This window comes from Schistocerca piceifrons, chromosome 2 (assembly GCF_021461385.2).
Source record: "Schistocerca piceifrons isolate TAMUIC-IGC-003096 chromosome 2, iqSchPice1.1, whole genome shotgun sequence".
In the NCBI taxonomy this organism is placed as follows: domain Eukaryota; kingdom Metazoa; phylum Arthropoda; class Insecta; order Orthoptera; family Acrididae; genus Schistocerca; species Schistocerca piceifrons.
The window spans coordinates 402,449,113-402,467,233 of NC_060139.1; the positions used below are offsets into that span (position 1 = coordinate 402,449,113).

At 37.7% G+C, this 18,121-nt stretch overlaps 1 protein-coding gene across 7 annotated transcripts in view; it reads left to right on the top strand.

The window, feature by feature from the left end:
* LOC124777828 (transmembrane protein 94) overlaps nucleotides 1–18,121 on the top strand; it is a 495,418-nt gene that overhangs the window by 286,352 nt on the left and 190,945 nt on the right. For all 7 annotated transcript variants that reach the window (XM_047253357.1, XM_047253355.1, XM_047253356.1 and 4 more), the window contains one exon: nucleotides 6,627–6,775. In XM_047253357.1, coding sequence (XP_047109313.1) covers nucleotides 6,627–6,775 — 149 coding nt within the window. The remainder of the gene's footprint in view (nucleotides 1–6,626; nucleotides 6,776–18,121) is intronic.

An 18,121-nucleotide genomic window follows, 5' to 3' on the forward strand; every position in this document is an offset into this window, starting at 1 on the left:
CTTAATTTACATTAGCTTATTGAATGTAATCATTTCTTCTCAGTAACTATTTCTTTCGTCTCTCCCCTTTAGTTGTCTATCCCCTCCAACACCACCACCACCACCGCCATCACCACCACATACAGTGCACTTAGTTTTTCACTCTTATTAAGTAATGGAAAATATTTTGTCAACAATCTCTCTCTTGCCAATTACTTTATCTTCCACCTTTAAACTCCAAGGTTTTCAAATCTCATCCAGTGCAGTCCCTAACAATCAGTCTTTCCTTCTCGTTCAGTCTTATAAGTCTCCCCTGACCAAGAGTTTGGGCAACTTTTCAAAACTCTCCGTATATCCCAAACCTCACCAGTTCTTTCCCTTCACCCCTCTTCCTTCCCTTTCAATGCTTCTACCAGAAGAAAGAGCCACTGGCTCCGAAAGCTTGCAAATTTCAGTACCTTTATATGTGTGTCCTCCTTATAATAAGATAAATTGTAATTAATACTTTGAAAAAATTGTGGTAATTAACAGTGTCTTCATAGAAGAAGTTCATGTTGTTGTGTGGTTAAGTCAGCCAAAGATGACAGCTAAATGAGAAAGATACGAACAGAAGAGTAAAACTGGCCTAGAGTGCTTGTGATCACCTGAATAGGGTTCCAAAATAAAGATTCCATGTGTATGAAATGGAAAGTTTACAGTTTGTATTACTAATTTTGACTTTTATGGGATTCTGACATGACATGCACTTTCATTGTGAAAATAGAGTTCTTTGCTGGATCCCTGTCTGGCCATCTAGATTTAGGTTTTCTATGATTATCCTAAATCATTCAGGACAACTGCTGCGATGTTTCCTTTATATAAGACACAGTTCATTTCCTTCCTCATTCTTCCCCAGTCCAAGCTTTTGCTCTATCTTTAATAACCTTATAAATGACAGAATGTCAGACACCAATCTTCCTTCCTTTCCATTTCTGAGTAGAAAATAGTGTGTTGCTATAGTGTTTCTGTTTTTGGACACTGATTATTTTACTGTAGTGTCAACAGACACTTGATTGATTATCTCTCAGATCTGCTGATGGGAGATATATATATATATATATATATATAAAAAAAACAAAGATGATGTGACTTACCAAACGAAAGTGCTGGCAGGTCGACAGACACACAAATAGACACACAAAATTCAAGCTTTCGCGACAAACGGTTGCTTCATCAGCAAAGAGGGAAGGACAGGGAAAGACGAAAGGATGTGGGTTTTAAGGGAGAGGGTAAGGAGTCATTCCAATCCCGGGAGTGGAAAGACTTACCTTAGGGGGAAAAAAGGACAGGTATACACTCGCGCACACACACACACATATCCATCCGCACATACACAGACACAAGCAGACCCTCTCCCTTAAAACCCACATCCTTTCGTCTTTCCCTCTCCTTCCCTCTTTCCTGATGAAGCAACCGTTTGTTGCGAAAGCTTGAATTTTGTGTATGTGTTTGTGTTTGTTTGTGTGTCTATCGACCTGCCAGCACTTTCGTTTGGTAAGTCACATCAACTTTGTATATAAAAACAAAGATGATGTGACTTACCATACGAAAGCGCTGGCAGGTCGATAGAAACACAAACACACACATACATACACACAAAATTCTAGCTTTCGCAACCAATGGTTGCTTCGTCCCTCTTTCCTGACGAAGCAACCATTGGTTGCGAAAGCTAGAATTTTGTGTGTATGTATGTGTTTCCATCGACCTGCCGGCACTTTTGTATGGTAAGTCACATCATCTTTGTTTTTAAATATTTTTTTCCTGCGTGGAATATATTTTGCTCCATAGGATTTTTCCAAGTGTGAACAAGATCTCTGTGCACTTCCAATCACTTACATGAAGATTCCTTGTTGCTCCTTCTATTATGGCACAGTTGGAGCTCTTCCTTCCTTTATTCAAATGTTCAAATGAAGTTCCTGTGCTATGTGAAGTCTTCTTTATAGATCAGTCACATTCACAATTCCTGAATTTTAAAAACCGATCCACCCCCCACCCCCTCTCTTTCTCTCTCTCTACAACACACACACACACACACACACACACACACACACACACACACACACACACAGGCATTGACATGTTTCCACATACTTGTTTATTTAATGTAAATAGCTGTGTAAAGGAGAAAGAAAACTGGCGTTCTACGGATCGGAGCGTGGAATGTCAGATCCGTTAATCGGGCAGGTAGGTTAGAAAATTTAAAAAGGGAAATGGATAGGTTAAAGTTAGATATAGTGGGAATTAGTGAAGTTCGGTGGCAGGAGGAACAAGACTTTTGGTCAGGTAAATACAGGGTTATTAATACAAAATCAAATAAGAGTAATGCAGGAGTAGGTTTAATAATGAATAGTAAAATAGGAATGCGGGTAAGCTACTACAAACAGCATAGTGAACACATTATTGTGGCCAACATAGATATGAAGCCCACGCCTAAGACAGTAGTACAAGTTTATGTACCAACTAGCTCCGCAGATGATGAAGAGATTAATGAAATGTATGATGAGATAAAAGAAATTATTCAGATAGTGAAGGGAGACGAAAATTTAATAGTCATGAGTGACTGGAATTCGACAGTAGGAAAAGGAAGAGAGGAAAACGTAGTAGTTCAATATGGATCGGGGCTAAGAAATGCAAGAGGAAGCCGTCTGGTAGAATTTTGCACAGAGCATAACTTAATCATAGCTAACACTTGGTTCAAGAACCATGAAAGAAGGTTGTATACATGGAAGAACCCTGGAGATACTAAAAGGTATCAGGTAGATTACATAATGGTATGACAGAGATTTAGGAACCAGGTTTTGAATTGTAAGACATTTCCAGGGTCAGATGTGGACTCTGACCACAATCTATTGGTTATGAACTGTAGAGTAAAACTGAAGAAACTGAAAAAAGGTGGGAATTTAAGGAGATGGGACCTGGATAAACTGAAAGAACCAGAGGTTGTACAGTGTTTCAGGGAGAGCATAAGGGAACAATTGACAGGAATGGGGGAAAGAAATACAGTAGAAGAAGAATGGGAAGCTTTGAGGGATGAAATAGTGAAGGCAGCAGAGGATCAAGTAGGTAAAAAGACGAGGGCTAGTAGAAATGCTTGGGTAACAGAAGAGATACTGAATTTAATTGATGAAAGGAGAAAATACAAAAATGCAGTAAGTGAAGCAGGCAAAAAGGAATACAAACGTCTCAAAAATGAGATTGACAGGAAGTGCAAAATGGCTAAGCAGGGATGGGTAGAGGACAAATGTAAAGATGTAGAGGCTTATCTCACGAGGGGTAAGATAGATACTGCCTACAGGAAAATTAAATAGACCTTTGGAGAAAAGACAACCACTTGCATGAATATCATGAGCTCAGATGGAAACCCAGTTCTAAGCAAAGAAGGGAAAGCAGAAAGGTGGAAGGAGTGTATAGAGGGTCTGTACAAGGGTGATGTACTTGAGGACAGTTTTATGGAAATGGAAGAGGATGTAGATGAAGATGAAATGAGAGATACAATACTGCGTGAAGAATTTGACAGAGCACTGAAAGACCTAAGTCGAACCAAGGCCCCGGGAGTAGACAACATTCCATTAGAACGACTGATAGCCTTGGGAGAGTCAGCACTGACAAAACTCTACCATCTGGTGAGCAAGATGTATGAGACAGGCGAAATTCCCTCAGACTTCAAGAAGAATATAATAATTCCAATCCCAAAGAAAGCAGGTATTGACAGATGTGAAAATTACCGAACTATCAGTTTAATAAGTCACAGCTGCAAAATACTAACATAAATTCTTTACAGTCGAATGGAATAACTGGTAGAAGCCGACCTCGGGGAAGATCCGTTTGGATTCCATAGAAATGTTGGAACACGTAAAGCAATACTGACCCTACAACTTATCTTAGAAGAAAGATTAAGGAAAGGCAAACCCATGTTTCTAGCATTTGTAGACTTAGAAAGATTTTGACAATGTTGACTGGAATATTCTCTTTCAAATTCTGGAGGTGGCAGGGGTAAAATACAGGGAGCAATAGGCTATTTACAATTTGTACAGAATGCAGATGGCTGTTATAAGAGTCGAGGGACATGAAAGGGAAGCAGTGGTTGGGAAGGGAGTGAGATAGGGTTGTAGCCTCTCCCCGATGCTATTCAATCTGTATATTGAGCAAGCAATAAAGGAATCAAAAGAAAAGTTCAGAGTAGGTATTAAAATCCACGGAGAAGAAATAAAAATTTTGAGGTTTGCTGGTGACATTGTAATTCTGTCAGAGACAGCAAAGGACTTGGAAGAGTGGTTGAACGGAGTGGACAGTGTCTTGAAAGGAGGGTATAAGATGAATATCAACAAATGCATAACAAGGATAATTGAATGTAGTCGAATTGAGTCAGGTTATGCTTAGGGAATTAGATTAGGAAATGAGACAGTTAAAGTAGTAAAGGAGTTTTGCTATTTGGGGAGCAAAATAACTAATGATGGTCGAAGTAGAGAGGATATCAAATGTAGACTGGCAATGGCAAGGAAATCGTTTCTGAAGAAGAGAAATTTGTTAACATTGAGTATTGATTTAAGTGTCAGGAAGTCGTTTCTGAAAGTATTTGTATTGAGTGCAGCCATTTATGGAAATGAAGCATGGACGATAACTAGTTGGACAAGAAGAGAATAGAAGCTTTCAAAATGTGGTGCTACAGAAGAATGCTGAAGATTAGATGGGTAGATCACATAACTAATGAAGAGGTATTGAATAGAATTTGGGAGAAGAGGAGTTTGTGCCACAACTTGACAAGAAGAAGGCATCGGTTGGTAGGACATGTTCTGGGGCATCAAGGTATCACCAATATAGTACTGGAGGGCAGTGTGGAGGGTAAAAATCATAGAGGGAGACCAGAGACGAATACACTAAGCAGATTCAGAAGGATGTATGCTGCAGTAGGTACTGGGAGATGAAGAAACTTGCACAGGATGGAGTAGCATGGAGAGCTGCATCAAACCAGTCTCAGGACTGAAGACCACAACAACAACGGCTGTGTAAAGTAATTTTTTAACCCTTGAGCATGCACTCGGCATATTTCGTTTACATGTAAGGAATAGCTGCCTTTATGTTTTTAAGGTAAACATGTATGAGTAAAATCACTGTTCAAACTTTGTTGAATTAAACACTCATAAAATAAATTTCAATTATATGTGCTAAATCACTTTTTAAGTAAACAATAATTAAATAAACTTTCGTTATATTACTCTGTTGCTGCATACAATTGTTACCCCACAGTAATGACTTCCATTAAACACTGCTGTTGCATCAAATCCCTGCCCACCAATTATTTGATTACTAACTACATCATTGTGGCACTGTGTTGTTAGCTTAGAAGCTGTGTCATTTTCTTGCACAGATTCTAAGGTTCCCCCTCCCTAACTCACTGTTTGTTTATATTATTGCACTGTCTTGGACATGTGGCAACACAATAAAGAGATAGGTATGGGATCGTAATTGTAAAACAACAATGGAATGTTACTAGACAATGTTATGTGTGATTGGTACACATGATATATAAGTGCGCCCACTCAAGGGTTAACAAGCAACTGATTTCACTACCACTACTACTGCTGCACGAGACATCTTCAAAAGCACTTTTTTTAAACAGCATCTGCCTGGTTTTCGTCAGTTTCATTTGAACCTCCTATAATAACTGTATAGTGGTGTATGGTAATGATAGTTTATGAGTGTTGGGCTAAAGTCACAGATATAAATTATCTATCAAGTGTCTTCCTACTGTGAGTGTGTGTGGATAAACTAAAATTTGAAAACTGTGAATGTTTCTAAATAGTCGATTGACAACATCTCTCACAATTGAAGATAATCCTTCAGCAATGATTCTCAGAAAACTGGTTTAGTAGAATTTCAGGTCTGATGCTGTTGAAAAATGCACATACCTTTTTTTAAATTGTTTTGAAGCCAAAATTTGCCTTCTAAGTTGTCAAGGAACATACATCTCTTGCTCCACAGCATATAGACAGCAGCTGTCAACATGCTATATCATTCCGTCACAGTGCACTAATTCCTTGCCTTCTAAGTTGTCAAGGAACATACATCTCTTGCTCCACAGCATATAGACAGCAGCTGTCAACATGCTATATCATTCCGTCACAGTGCACTAATTCCTTGTGTTAATAAATCTAGCAGAAATAATTATCAAGAGCAGATTCTATTTCATTAGTTGACAGTTTCATTGTTTGGATAGTAGTGGAAAAAGTGGATGTCCAGATCTGCATTCTGTTTCTCCCCTGATCTATGCGTCTTCTCTTTGGCCCAGAGACTTGTGTTATCCTCAGCTACATTTGGCTATTTTATACACTCTCAGCATTTGTCTGCCCTTCCCTTGGATGCTTAACATATCATCCAGCCCTTTAAACTTTTATAAGAGTGAATTTCCTGCTACTTTGATTGAGCATCAGTGATATTTTACACAGTAGGAGATGAACTATCAAATTCGTTAATTCTGTGTATTCCAACACAATCAAGTTTCTCAGAAAATGAATCCATCCTTTTGTACTTTTGTCTTAATTTTAACAATTCTCCAGTGATTGTGGTTGTGCTTGTTTATTCTGATAAGTATTTGATTTTGTCAACAGGTTCAACTTATAGAGCAGTTAGAAAGAGCTTGTATCCGATTTGTACACTTCAGTAAAGAGAATGAACTTCGTTCACGTGTTTTCTCAGAAAAAATGGGCCTGGAGAGTGGTTGGAACTGCCATATATCTTTGCTGAGTGAGCGTAACAGGTAATACACAAGAAAAAAATAATTTGTAGTATTAACATGCAAACTTCCTGGACAGTCAAAGTAACTTACATCATTTTGTGTCACAAATATTGTTGTGTCAAACATTTGATTTTGTATGTCACTGTAGTAATGCTAATGTTGTTGTTTCCCGACTATGGTGGCTGTCACGAAATTAGACACCTCAAGGTCACACATGCTGCTTAGAGTCCACAGTGCTGTGATTCACCTGCCTCATAGATTTGTTGCCACACTGTTGGCTGTGCAGTATGTCAGCACCAGTTGAATGCTCAGTGTTTCATTCCAATATATGTTCTTGTGTGGTTTCAGTCCTCCCTGCGACAGTGCATTGATGTGTCTTTTCGAAAACAATCTGAAACTGTCGTATCAAATGTACTGAACTTTTCTACTGACTGCTAACAATGAAGTAACCAGGAATAATTTAACTTTTGCACAAGTACATAAAATGACAATAAAACATTGTGGTATTTCAGAATCGACTGTATTCTCTATTAACAGAACAGTAATGTCAGCAGAATCTCTAGATCTGAGCGTGTGTTTTGATTCTCCAACGAAGGCGATTGAAAACAGAAATCTGTGGACTTAGACAATTTTGATAAAAAGGTTAGTACGTAGAACTGTACTTAGATAAGCTTACAGCAACAGATGGGAGTATCCGAAGGCTAGAAAAATACGGGATGATGATGGTGAAAAAAATTATTCTGGCTCAGAATTCTGTGCTCACTTGGTTTTTGACTCAGAAAGTACAATGGCAGACATAAATTTTTAATGGAATGCAGAGACATTGCAGCCACTAGAACAAACTTTTGTGTACAAAGCACTTATTGCTTGCTGATGTCAGTAGCCTGGTAGTATACTTTCATAAACCCATAAGCACAAGTGTTACTTTCATAAAACAATAAGCACAAATGTATTTTGATAGACTTCAGCGGAAGTAGTGGCCTGAAAGTACTTACAGTTACTTTTTTATAGCATGTATCAGTGATTTGGATGGCGGGTGCAGTGGCGAAGGGTAAGTAAGAGCTGCAAATAAAAAAATTTGGAAGGCAGGGAATATTAGCAATTATAACGAGGCGAGCTATTGGAACAAAAATCCTGACAGCAGCATACAGGTACTTGCGTGCTGCCACACATAGAGCCTCTCGCAAATAAAATGGATTAATAGGAGACACAATACAATAACGATGCCTCAGGTGTTACCAAAATTAATTTTATAGTTTTCTTAATAAACTTCTCTCTCAAAGTTTTTATAAGATCCAACAGAAGACAACTTCAGCAGCAATGACGTTTTTTGATATGCAGCAGAACAGTTTCACACCCTGTATGGTATTTTATTTTTTGTCTTGTGGTACTTTTATGTTTTAATGATGAAATGTGTATCACATGCATCTAGAAACTTTCAGAATATACATTTATTTTTTTCAGCAGGCTGAAGTGAAAAACTATTTTTCTTAAAAATTTCTTATTATGTTAATTATGTATTTGTGTAGAAGCTGGAAAGAATTTTCTTTTAGAAAGTTCTTCATCGTATCATATTCTAGACTAAAAATTTTTTGTCTAGAATATATATAAGCTGGAAAGGATTCTTTTAGATGGTACTCCATCATATTCTAGACTAAAAATTGAGATGTCTAATGTTTTTTTTTTTTTTTAGAAATTTTGACTAACATTTGAAATTATGACTAAAAGATGGTGAGATGACTTTGATACGCCTGTTTTCATGACAGCTGCTATAGTATTCCACATTTAAATATTATTATAGATATTTGTAGTATGAAAGTAGTGGCAGAGTTGCCCAGTTACCTTACACAAAATTGTAGTTCATCCCACTCCCAACTCCTTGCCACAGGTGTCATATCCCTGTGGTAGATCCAGGTGCAATACCTGCTCAATTCACCAACCTTGCACACCCTGCTCCAATCTTGTCACAGGCTTATAATATCCCATTAAGAGGCAGGGAACCAGGACACCTGTGAAAGCCCTCATGCCAGATACCAACTCTACTGCAATTTCTGCACAGCATTTTATGTTGGTATGGCCACCAACCAGCTACCCACCAGAATGAATGGCCACAATCAAATTGTGGCAAAGAATAGAGTTGACCACTAAATGGCACAAAATGCTGCTGAGCATAATATCCTTGAGTTCAATCGGTGCTTTACAACCTGTGCCAATGGAACCCTCTGTCCAGCACCAGCTTTTCTAAACTACATAGATGTGAACTCTTAGAACTTATCCTTCACTCCTGGAATTCTCCTGGCCTTAACATCCTGAGGTACAGAGGTATTTTTATCTGATTTTATTGCAGATACTCTCTTTATGTAACCAAATATACCTACAGTACATATTAAAACAAGAAATTTTTTCCAATATTGCTTTTTCCAGAATAATTGGTACAGTATAGTGGACTTCGAGTCTAAAGCATTGTTTTTCTACTAGTAAAATATTAAATCATATTTAAATTTTTTTATGTGATCAGAATATGTTATGTGTGTATATGTTATACACATAAATATCACAATTTTTAAACATATTCCGTATTAGAGCCCAAATTAATCAAAACTATCTAAATTCGAGGGCTGTACAAAAAGTAAGGTCCCCAATGAGTTACAGCCTCGAGGGAAGGTGCAAGGCTAAATCTGACAACAGTTCCCCCCACTCTCGAGCCTACCCGTCTGCAATTCCGCTACGACGCTCAATGTTGGCTTGGCAGCCATCAGAGATGGAAGTGTTGATCACTGCTCCCACCAAGTGCTAGGCTTGAGCAGTAATCTAGTTTCTCCACGCAAGGAAGTTACCGCCTGTGGAGATTCATCAGCAACTGACTGAGGTTTATGGTGAAGAGTACATGTCCATTCAGCATGTCCGCAAATGGTGCAGGGTTTTTGCTGAGGGTCACATGGAAGTTCTTGATGAAGAATAGAGTGGAAGACCGCCACTTTTGAATGCGATTGTCTGGAAGATCAATAGTGAGCTGTTCAAAGATCGGAGGGTCGTTGTCCATGAACTTGTTGAACGCATTCTTGAGGCTTCCCATGGCACAATTGGAAGAACTTTAACAGAAAAATTGGGTTATTGCAAGGTGCATGCTTGCTGGGTCCCCTGGATGCTAACTGATGGACACAAGGAGCAACGCCTTGACTGTCCTCGCGAGTTTCTTGAACAGTGTGAGGGGGGAGGCAACAAGGAGAAGTTGTTTGACTCCATCATCATGGGAGATGAAATGTGGGTGTTTCATTACACCCTCTAAACAAAACAACAATCTCATCAGTGGCGTCACTCCGGTTCACCATCGCCAAAGAAGTTCAAACAAACGCAGTCTACAAGAAAGGTTATGGCGACTGTGTTTTGGGATCGGAAGGGGGTACTCCTCATCAATTTTATGTAACCTGGGTTGACAATAAACTCAGACAAATATTGTGAAAATTGACCAAACTCCAGCGAGCAATCCAGAATCGCCAGAGAGTAAGACTGACGAAGGGAGTAGTGCTTTTTCACTACAATGCTCAGCCCCACATCGCTCGTCAAACACAGGAGCTTCTGAAGAAATCTGGGTGGACTGTTGTGCCCCATCCCTCATACAGCCTGGACTTAGCCCCCAGTGATTATCACCTCTTCCCCAAGCTAAAGGAACACTTAGGTGGCAAACGCTTCAAGAGCGATGATGAAGTCCAAGCAGAGGTCACATGCCTCCTCAATGGGTTGGCGGGAGACTTATTCGACTTAAGAATACAAAAGCTGGAGCACCATCTTCAAAAGTTTGTAAAAAGAAATGGAGACTGTGTTGAAAAATAGACAAAAGTGTAAACTTTTCAATGATGTATAAATTAATAGCGATAAACAATGTTTTATATTTGTAAAAAATAAGGGAACCTTACTTTTGATACAACCCTTGTATTACATGAACAAATGTAGTTGTAGAAAGAAAAAAGTTAATACAATATAAACTATTGGCACTGCATTTGCAGTTCAAATCAGACTCAATTATGCTAGTGGAATTCGGTAAAACAGTTTCAATTCAGAACCAGACACAGGAAAACTTTGCACCTGTGGCATGAAGTTCTGGTTTTTTCCTTTACAGCCTGATTTTCTGCAATTTTTCCAGTCTGTTGCCAGCTATTTCTGGCATATAAGCCACATTGCTTCTCCTTGTGCTGTCACATGGCATGGAAATTGGATTACACTTCTTTTTGCCAGATGGTTCTTGAAGTCCATTTTCATTTTCTGGATCTTCATTTGATTTCGGGGAGTTTTCTTCATTACTGTTGATAAGCATTTCTGTTAAAGAAAGCTTATATTTTTGCATTTGAGGCATCTTCCTACTAGGAACACTTTGGCAACACTTAGATCTAGAAGATGTAAAATGGTCCTAATTGTCAATTTTTTAGTTCTCACTCATAGAGACAATAAGACATCATTCTGTCAGCAAAGTCCACTATGCCAATGCTTTTATTATATTCTTTGACAATAGCTGTTGTTTTAACTCAAATTTTTTGCTTCCCTTTCTTATTATATCATTTGCAAGAATGAAAGTGTTTAGTGCTACAAATTGATGACATCATGGTCATGTTTTTTCTGCACAGCCACTTCTGAATGCAAATTATCTCATGTTGTCAAACTAACATATCACATGAACATCGTCCTTCTTTTCTTATTTCCTTATCACCATTTAGTCATGCTTTTTTTGGAACCCGAAGATTGTTTATTGTACCAGTAGATAGAAATCCTCGATTCAGAAGCTCATTGACTAGCTTCTCATTTGTGAAGTACCGATCATTGTAAATACTGTGACCAAGTGTAAGACTTTCAGCATTTTTGAGTGGAGAAGACTCTCCCATTGAAAACCCAGAAGCTATTAATTCAGGGAAAGTACTTTCACCTTGGCATAAAATAGAATCTAGGACAATTCCATTTGGATTGGCTAAAACAGATACTTTCGGGCCAAACTGGATTGGGTTTGTTAAGAACATATTGTTCGAGATTTTCACTCACCTGAAAAAGGCACCATCATCTCATCTATACACACACATTTTTTCCTTGTTTCCGTCAGGCATCCATTCCTGATTCTGTCAATAAGTGGTCATAGTTTCCAAAGGTGATATGTTTTATGTTCTTTCTATTGAACTGTTTCATCAAACATCACTGTCAGAGTTGTTCGTAGTGTGAAAAATCTTTTATGTGATGTGTTGTCGTTAATTACTGGAATACACCATCTGTTCTCCCAGTACATTCTTATGTGGGGATACTGTAAGCATTTCACTACCGTACTAATGCCAATGATAACTTTAAGTTCTTTGAGGTTTAACTCAAGAGAGTGGCCTTTCTGCAATAAGTATCATTGATTTGATTTTTCAACCATTAACTCCAAAATTGTGTCATCAGTGTACTGTTCAAAATATTGCAAGTAGCTGAATTCATTTGTGTCTATTGGAGGTAATGTTTGTTGGGAAAACTCTTTATGTTCAGGTGAAAAATGTCTCTTCCCCCTTCATTGTAATCAAGAAGCAGCTGATGTTGGTGGTGTTGGCTGTTGGTTAGGTGGCGGTGGTGGTGGTGTTAATGCAGTGAGAGGTATATCATCTTCTTTGACATCACTTTTGTCTATGGGAACTGGACTGTCAGAAATAATGGATGTGTTATATTCTGGGTCATCTGCATCAATTAATTCTTCTCCATTAGAAAGTGAAACATAAGAGTCACCAAGAATGCTGAATATTTTCTCAACATCATCAACTGAAAGTGTACCAAACATCGGAATGAGTTCAGAACATTCCCTAAATACATCATCATACATTCATTCACGCAATCAGGTCCAGTGGACCGCGCGCCACCACAATTAGAGTTCTCCATCTGTCTCTGTCTTCTACTATCTGTCTCCAGTTTTCCGTGACTCCCAGCTACAACAAGTCTTCTCTCACTCCATCAATCCACCTCTTTCGAGGTCTTCACACTGGTCTGCTGCCTGATGGGATCCAGTGCATTCCAATTTTGGGCCACCTTGTTTCCTCCATTCTAACTAAATGTCCAGCCCTTTGCAGTCTTTTGCTTCTCATCACTCCCAAGATGTTAGGCTCCTTGTACAGCTCTTCTAATTCTGTGTTACAGCATCTCCATTCTCCAGTAGTCTGATCCCAGACTGGTCCAAATATTTTCGTGGGGACCTTCCTTTCAAATGTAAGCAGTCGGTTGAGGTCTTGTTTTCGAGTGCTCCAGGTTTGAGAAACCATAAAATACTACTGGTATTATTAACGTCTTACATAACTGTAGCTTTAGTTGTTGAGAAACACTTCTACATTTTAATATAGGGTTTAGAGAGTGATAGCATCTGTTTCCTGCCTACAGTCGTGCTTTTATGTCTGCTTCAGTTGATGTTACTTCTATAAAAATTGATCCAAGATAGTTGAACTCTTTCACATGTTTATACCTGGTATGGTTCACAAGTAAATCTTGAACATTTTGGATCTTTCTTCCTATGGCCATATACAGTCTTTTCAGAGCTAATTTGTAGATCGATCCTAGCTGCCAATAACTCTAGTGTCTGGATTTTTTTTCAGATCTTCTTGTGGGCATGCTAATAGTGCAGTGTCATCTGCATAGGCCATATATGTAATGTGCTCATTGCCAATTTGAATGCCCTGGAAGTTTTCTTTATTGAAATCCCGCATTACCTTCCCACAACTCAGAAAAAATGGCGGCTACAGTAAAAGTTAGGCAAGTGTCCTTCCAGAAAAACATAAATTTTGCTGTAAAACAGAAATCATGTGAAAATAGTAAAGACGAAATCAAGAAACTGAATGAACACATAACAAGCTTACAGTTCATAATCGGCAGTTTGAAAACGGACATTTCGAAAATACAAGAAGAAAATAGTGAACTGAACATGCTAAAACTTGCGCGACATAGTTTGTCCGTTACGGAAAAGTGGTCAAATGTAAAGTGCAAATTCGGAAAACCTGTGAAAGTTACGCCAGCTTTGTGCATGAAAACACATTTCAAGTACTTTCAATAACAGTGAAAATGCAACTCACAGTTCGCATGAACGATGGGAAAAGCGAAAAGGCATTGTGGGGAATAAGGTAAGAGAAGAAAATTTACTGACGCAAACAACTGCGATGAGGTCAATATAAATGTGCCGACCAAAAATTGTGCCGAAGTGTGTAGTAAAACAATACAAAACGATCTGCACATTGCGAACTCCAATAACAGCAAACTGTGTTTTCAGACAGCCATGGTCGTGGACTTGCGAGTAAACTAAAAGAAACAACTAAAACATTTTTGTGTGGTATAGTGAAACCGGGAGCCCCACTTAGTGAAATTAAAAAAATGACCGTATCCGCAGAGGCAAAAAAATCTGCGTGATAAAGATTTCGTTGTACTTCTGGGAGGAGCAAAATGACATCTACAAAAATGAAACTGTGAGTGCAATGCGCGATTTTAAACAGTGTCTGAGGAACCTCACTCACACTAACGTAATACTTGTCAATATTCCGCATCGCTATGATCTTGTAAGATGGTCATGTGTTAACAGGGAAATAAAAAGTGCCAACAGTCAGTTTGCAAAAATGTGCAGACATTTTAAAAACGTGAAATGCGTTGATATAAGCAGTATTGGACGTAGATTCCACACGCAACACGGACTTCACCTGAATGGCTTGGGGAAAGAATATCTGGCAAGCCTGATAACCAAGGTAATAAAAAACCACCAAAATAAATTCAAAACCAAAACGATAATTGCATCGTCATTGCCTGACTCGATAACCAAAACACTTCAAAAAAATTCATTAGAAACATCATCAGCACCAGCAAAACATGTAAAAAAATATGAAATTTTAACAGAAAGAACAGTGGACATTGATTTCAACAACAGAAGAACTACTGTTCCTCATCAGCCAAATATTATTTTAGATGAAAATCACAAAAACGAGAAGTCTCCAAGCTCACAAGGAAATACAGCAGTAATGATAAAACCAACATTGGAAGTGTCAGAAACAGCATCACCATCAACAACAACAAATAGAAGGCTGTTGGACAGAAGAAATGCTGAGCCTCCTTCTCATCTCAATGATTTTTTATGTGTGGGCCTGAAGAAAAAGAAGAGACAACAGTAGGTAGTGTCAGGTGTCTCCTGTCTCAAGGCAGACTCCAATGGATTCTCAGTCAGGTAACAGCACTAATATAAAAAAGCAAGAGGAAGGCATCTTAAACAAAACAGATCAACTTCTCATTAACATTAGTGAAAAGGACAGTATAAATAATGCCCAGATTTTGTGCTTAACTGAGCACCATATTACTGATAAATGTGCCTTGCCATCTATAGTAAGTTATAGTTTAGAAACATACTACTGTAGGGAAAGTAAAGATAAAGGTGGAGTAGCAATTTATGTTAAGGATAGTGTAGCATACAAAGCTATAGATATTAAGAAATATTGTGTGGAACAACAATTTGAGGCATGTGCCACGGAAATAATAACTAAATTCTACCCAATAATAGTGTTGGCTGTCTACAGGGCTCCTTCAGGTGACATAAAAACTTTTCTGCATTCAATGGAACTCCTTCTGTCAGGGTTACTTTCAAAAGTGAAGGACATTGTAGTTTTAGGTGATTTCAATATAAACTTTATGACAGAAAATACGAATAAAATAGACTTTGAGATTGTGATGACCTTACATAATCTGACATCAGTAATAAACTTCCCAACAAGAATTACATCCGAGTGCCAAACTATGATAGACAACATTTTTTTTAGATGTAAGTAGACATCAGAATTATATTGTCAGGCAGGTTATAAGTGGGCTTTCAGAACATGATGGACAAATTCTCACTCTTTGTGACGTTAATCTGTTCAAAAAAGAATTTCCTCAATGGAAATTCATAAGAGTAATGAATGAAGAGGCAAAAGGAACTTTCAACCACAGGTTGCAGCAAATGGATTGGTCTTTAGTGTATAGCAATGATGATGTTGATACTAAATTTAACTGTTTTATAAATGAATTCTGTGCTCTTTTTGAGGAAATATTTCCCAAGAAATGGGTCAGAAACAGTGCTTCCAATTCTGTAAGTAAGCCTTGGATTACAAAAGGTATAAAACAGTAATGTAAAACCAAAAGGGAAACTTATGCTGCAATAAGATTCTGTAAAGATGTAGAAAAATGGGAACACTATAGAATATACTGTAAAATTTTGAAGAAACTAATATGGAAATCAAAAGCCTTTTATTATGAGAAGAAAATAGATAATTCTAATAATATAATAAAAACAATTTGGAGCATTGTAAAAAAAAAAAAAAAAAAAAAAAAAAAAAGAAACAGGAAGAGATACAACAAGTAAAGAAGATGTAAATAATATCAGATATGAAGGTACCCTAGCAGATAACCCCAAAACGGTGGCTGAGATTTTTAATAAACACTTCCTATCAGTAACTCAACAGATTGGTTGCAAGCCCAGTGTTGATGAAGCTGTAACTCTTTGTCAAGCAATATATTTAAACACAATTTCAGAAATGCACCTTAATCCTGTCACTGTAGAAGAAATTCAAAAACTCATCACGTCTCTAAAAAGTACGAACTCTGCAGGGGTTGATAATATATCTAGTAATTTATTGAAATATTCTTGTGTGTGGATATTTTCAATGCTTCCCTTCAGAAAGGTGTTGTTCCCAGTAGACTTAAGTATGCCATTGTGAAGCCCCTGGGGCGATAAAGCTGAACTAACTAACTATCGACCTATCTCTTTGCTGACAGCTTTCTCCAAAATTCTAGAAAAGCTAATACATGTAAGAATTGCTGATCATCTCATGAAGAATGGAGTTCTCAGCAGGAGCCAATTTGGCTTTCAAAAGGGCCGTTCAACAGAAGACGCAGTCTACGCACTTGCAAATGAAGTCCTAGAAACCCTTAATGAAAAAATGCTAGCACTTGGTGTCTTCTGTGATTTATTCAAAGTTTTTGACTGTGTTCATCACCAGATTCTCTTGCAAAAAGCAAAATTAGTAGGAATAAGTGGTGTTGCAGGCAATTGGCTACAGTCGTACCTCCAAGACAGAAAACAAAAAGTTGTCTTGAATAGCTCGGGTGGAGTATGTGACACTTCCTCAGATTCTGAATGGAGTTCCATTACATGTGGAGTGCCTCAGGGCTCAATTCTTGGGCCACTATTATTCCTGATTTTTATAAATGATCTACCATCATGTACAAGCTTGCCGTGTAAATTTACGTTATTTGCTGATGATACCACAATTTTTATGAGCAGTAGAACAGACAACAATCTTGAGGAACTCATTAATCACATACTCTCAGATGTGGTTTATTGGTTCAAAGTGAATGGTGTCTCATTAAATTCCAATAAGACCAGCTTTATTCAATTCTGTATAGTAACAGAAAAAGAGAGAGAGATAAGTGTGACATGTGGTAATCAACCAATAGTTAGAATGGAAACAACAACATTTCTTGGAGTGCACATTGACAAGAAAATGAACTGGTCTTCACATATTATTGATCTCTGTAAGAGGCTTAGCTCTGCTACCTATGCTTTACGGGTTGTCACTACATGTGTTGAACCTAACACTGCAAAAGTGGCATACTATGGCTATTTTCATTCTCTCATTGAGTACGGAATTATTTTTTGGGGCAACCAGCCATTCGCAAGGAAAGTGTTCATTGCACAGAAACGAGCTTTAAGAATTATATGTGGATTGCGCCCAAGAGACTCGTGTAGAAATAGTTTTCATAAACTTAAAATATACACAACTACATGCCAATATATTTTTTCTCTCATGTGTTTTGTTTATAAAACTATAGAGATATTTCAACCAAACAGTAATTATCATGAGCATAACACACAGAGGAAGAATGACATACACAGTGAACTTAGAAATTTGAGCTTGGCACAAAAGGGTGTCCACCACACTGGAGCAAAGCTCTTCAATGCTCTTCCTCCCGAAATAAAGACAGAGATTCATAACAAGAGTAAGGTTAAGAAATCACTAAAAATATTTGTGCTAGAAAAGCTTTTTACAGTTTAGATGAATTTTTAACTAAATAAATTGTAATATTTTAATATTATATAATACAAGTTGACATAATGCCACTAAGAATGTTATTCAACCTGAGCTCTGTATCTGTGTGTGCTCTGTATTGGTTTTCTGTAGTGTTTTAATGATTCTAAGAAAATATGTATTTTCTTTTTCTGTATTGCTGCCCAAAGAATTTACTGTATAAATGTTTATATAATTATGTTCTCAAATTTCTGTATATGCTATAAGATTATCAGATTGTATTTGTAAAAAACTGACTCGTTCCATGTCTTTGTGTATCCAACACAGTTGGACC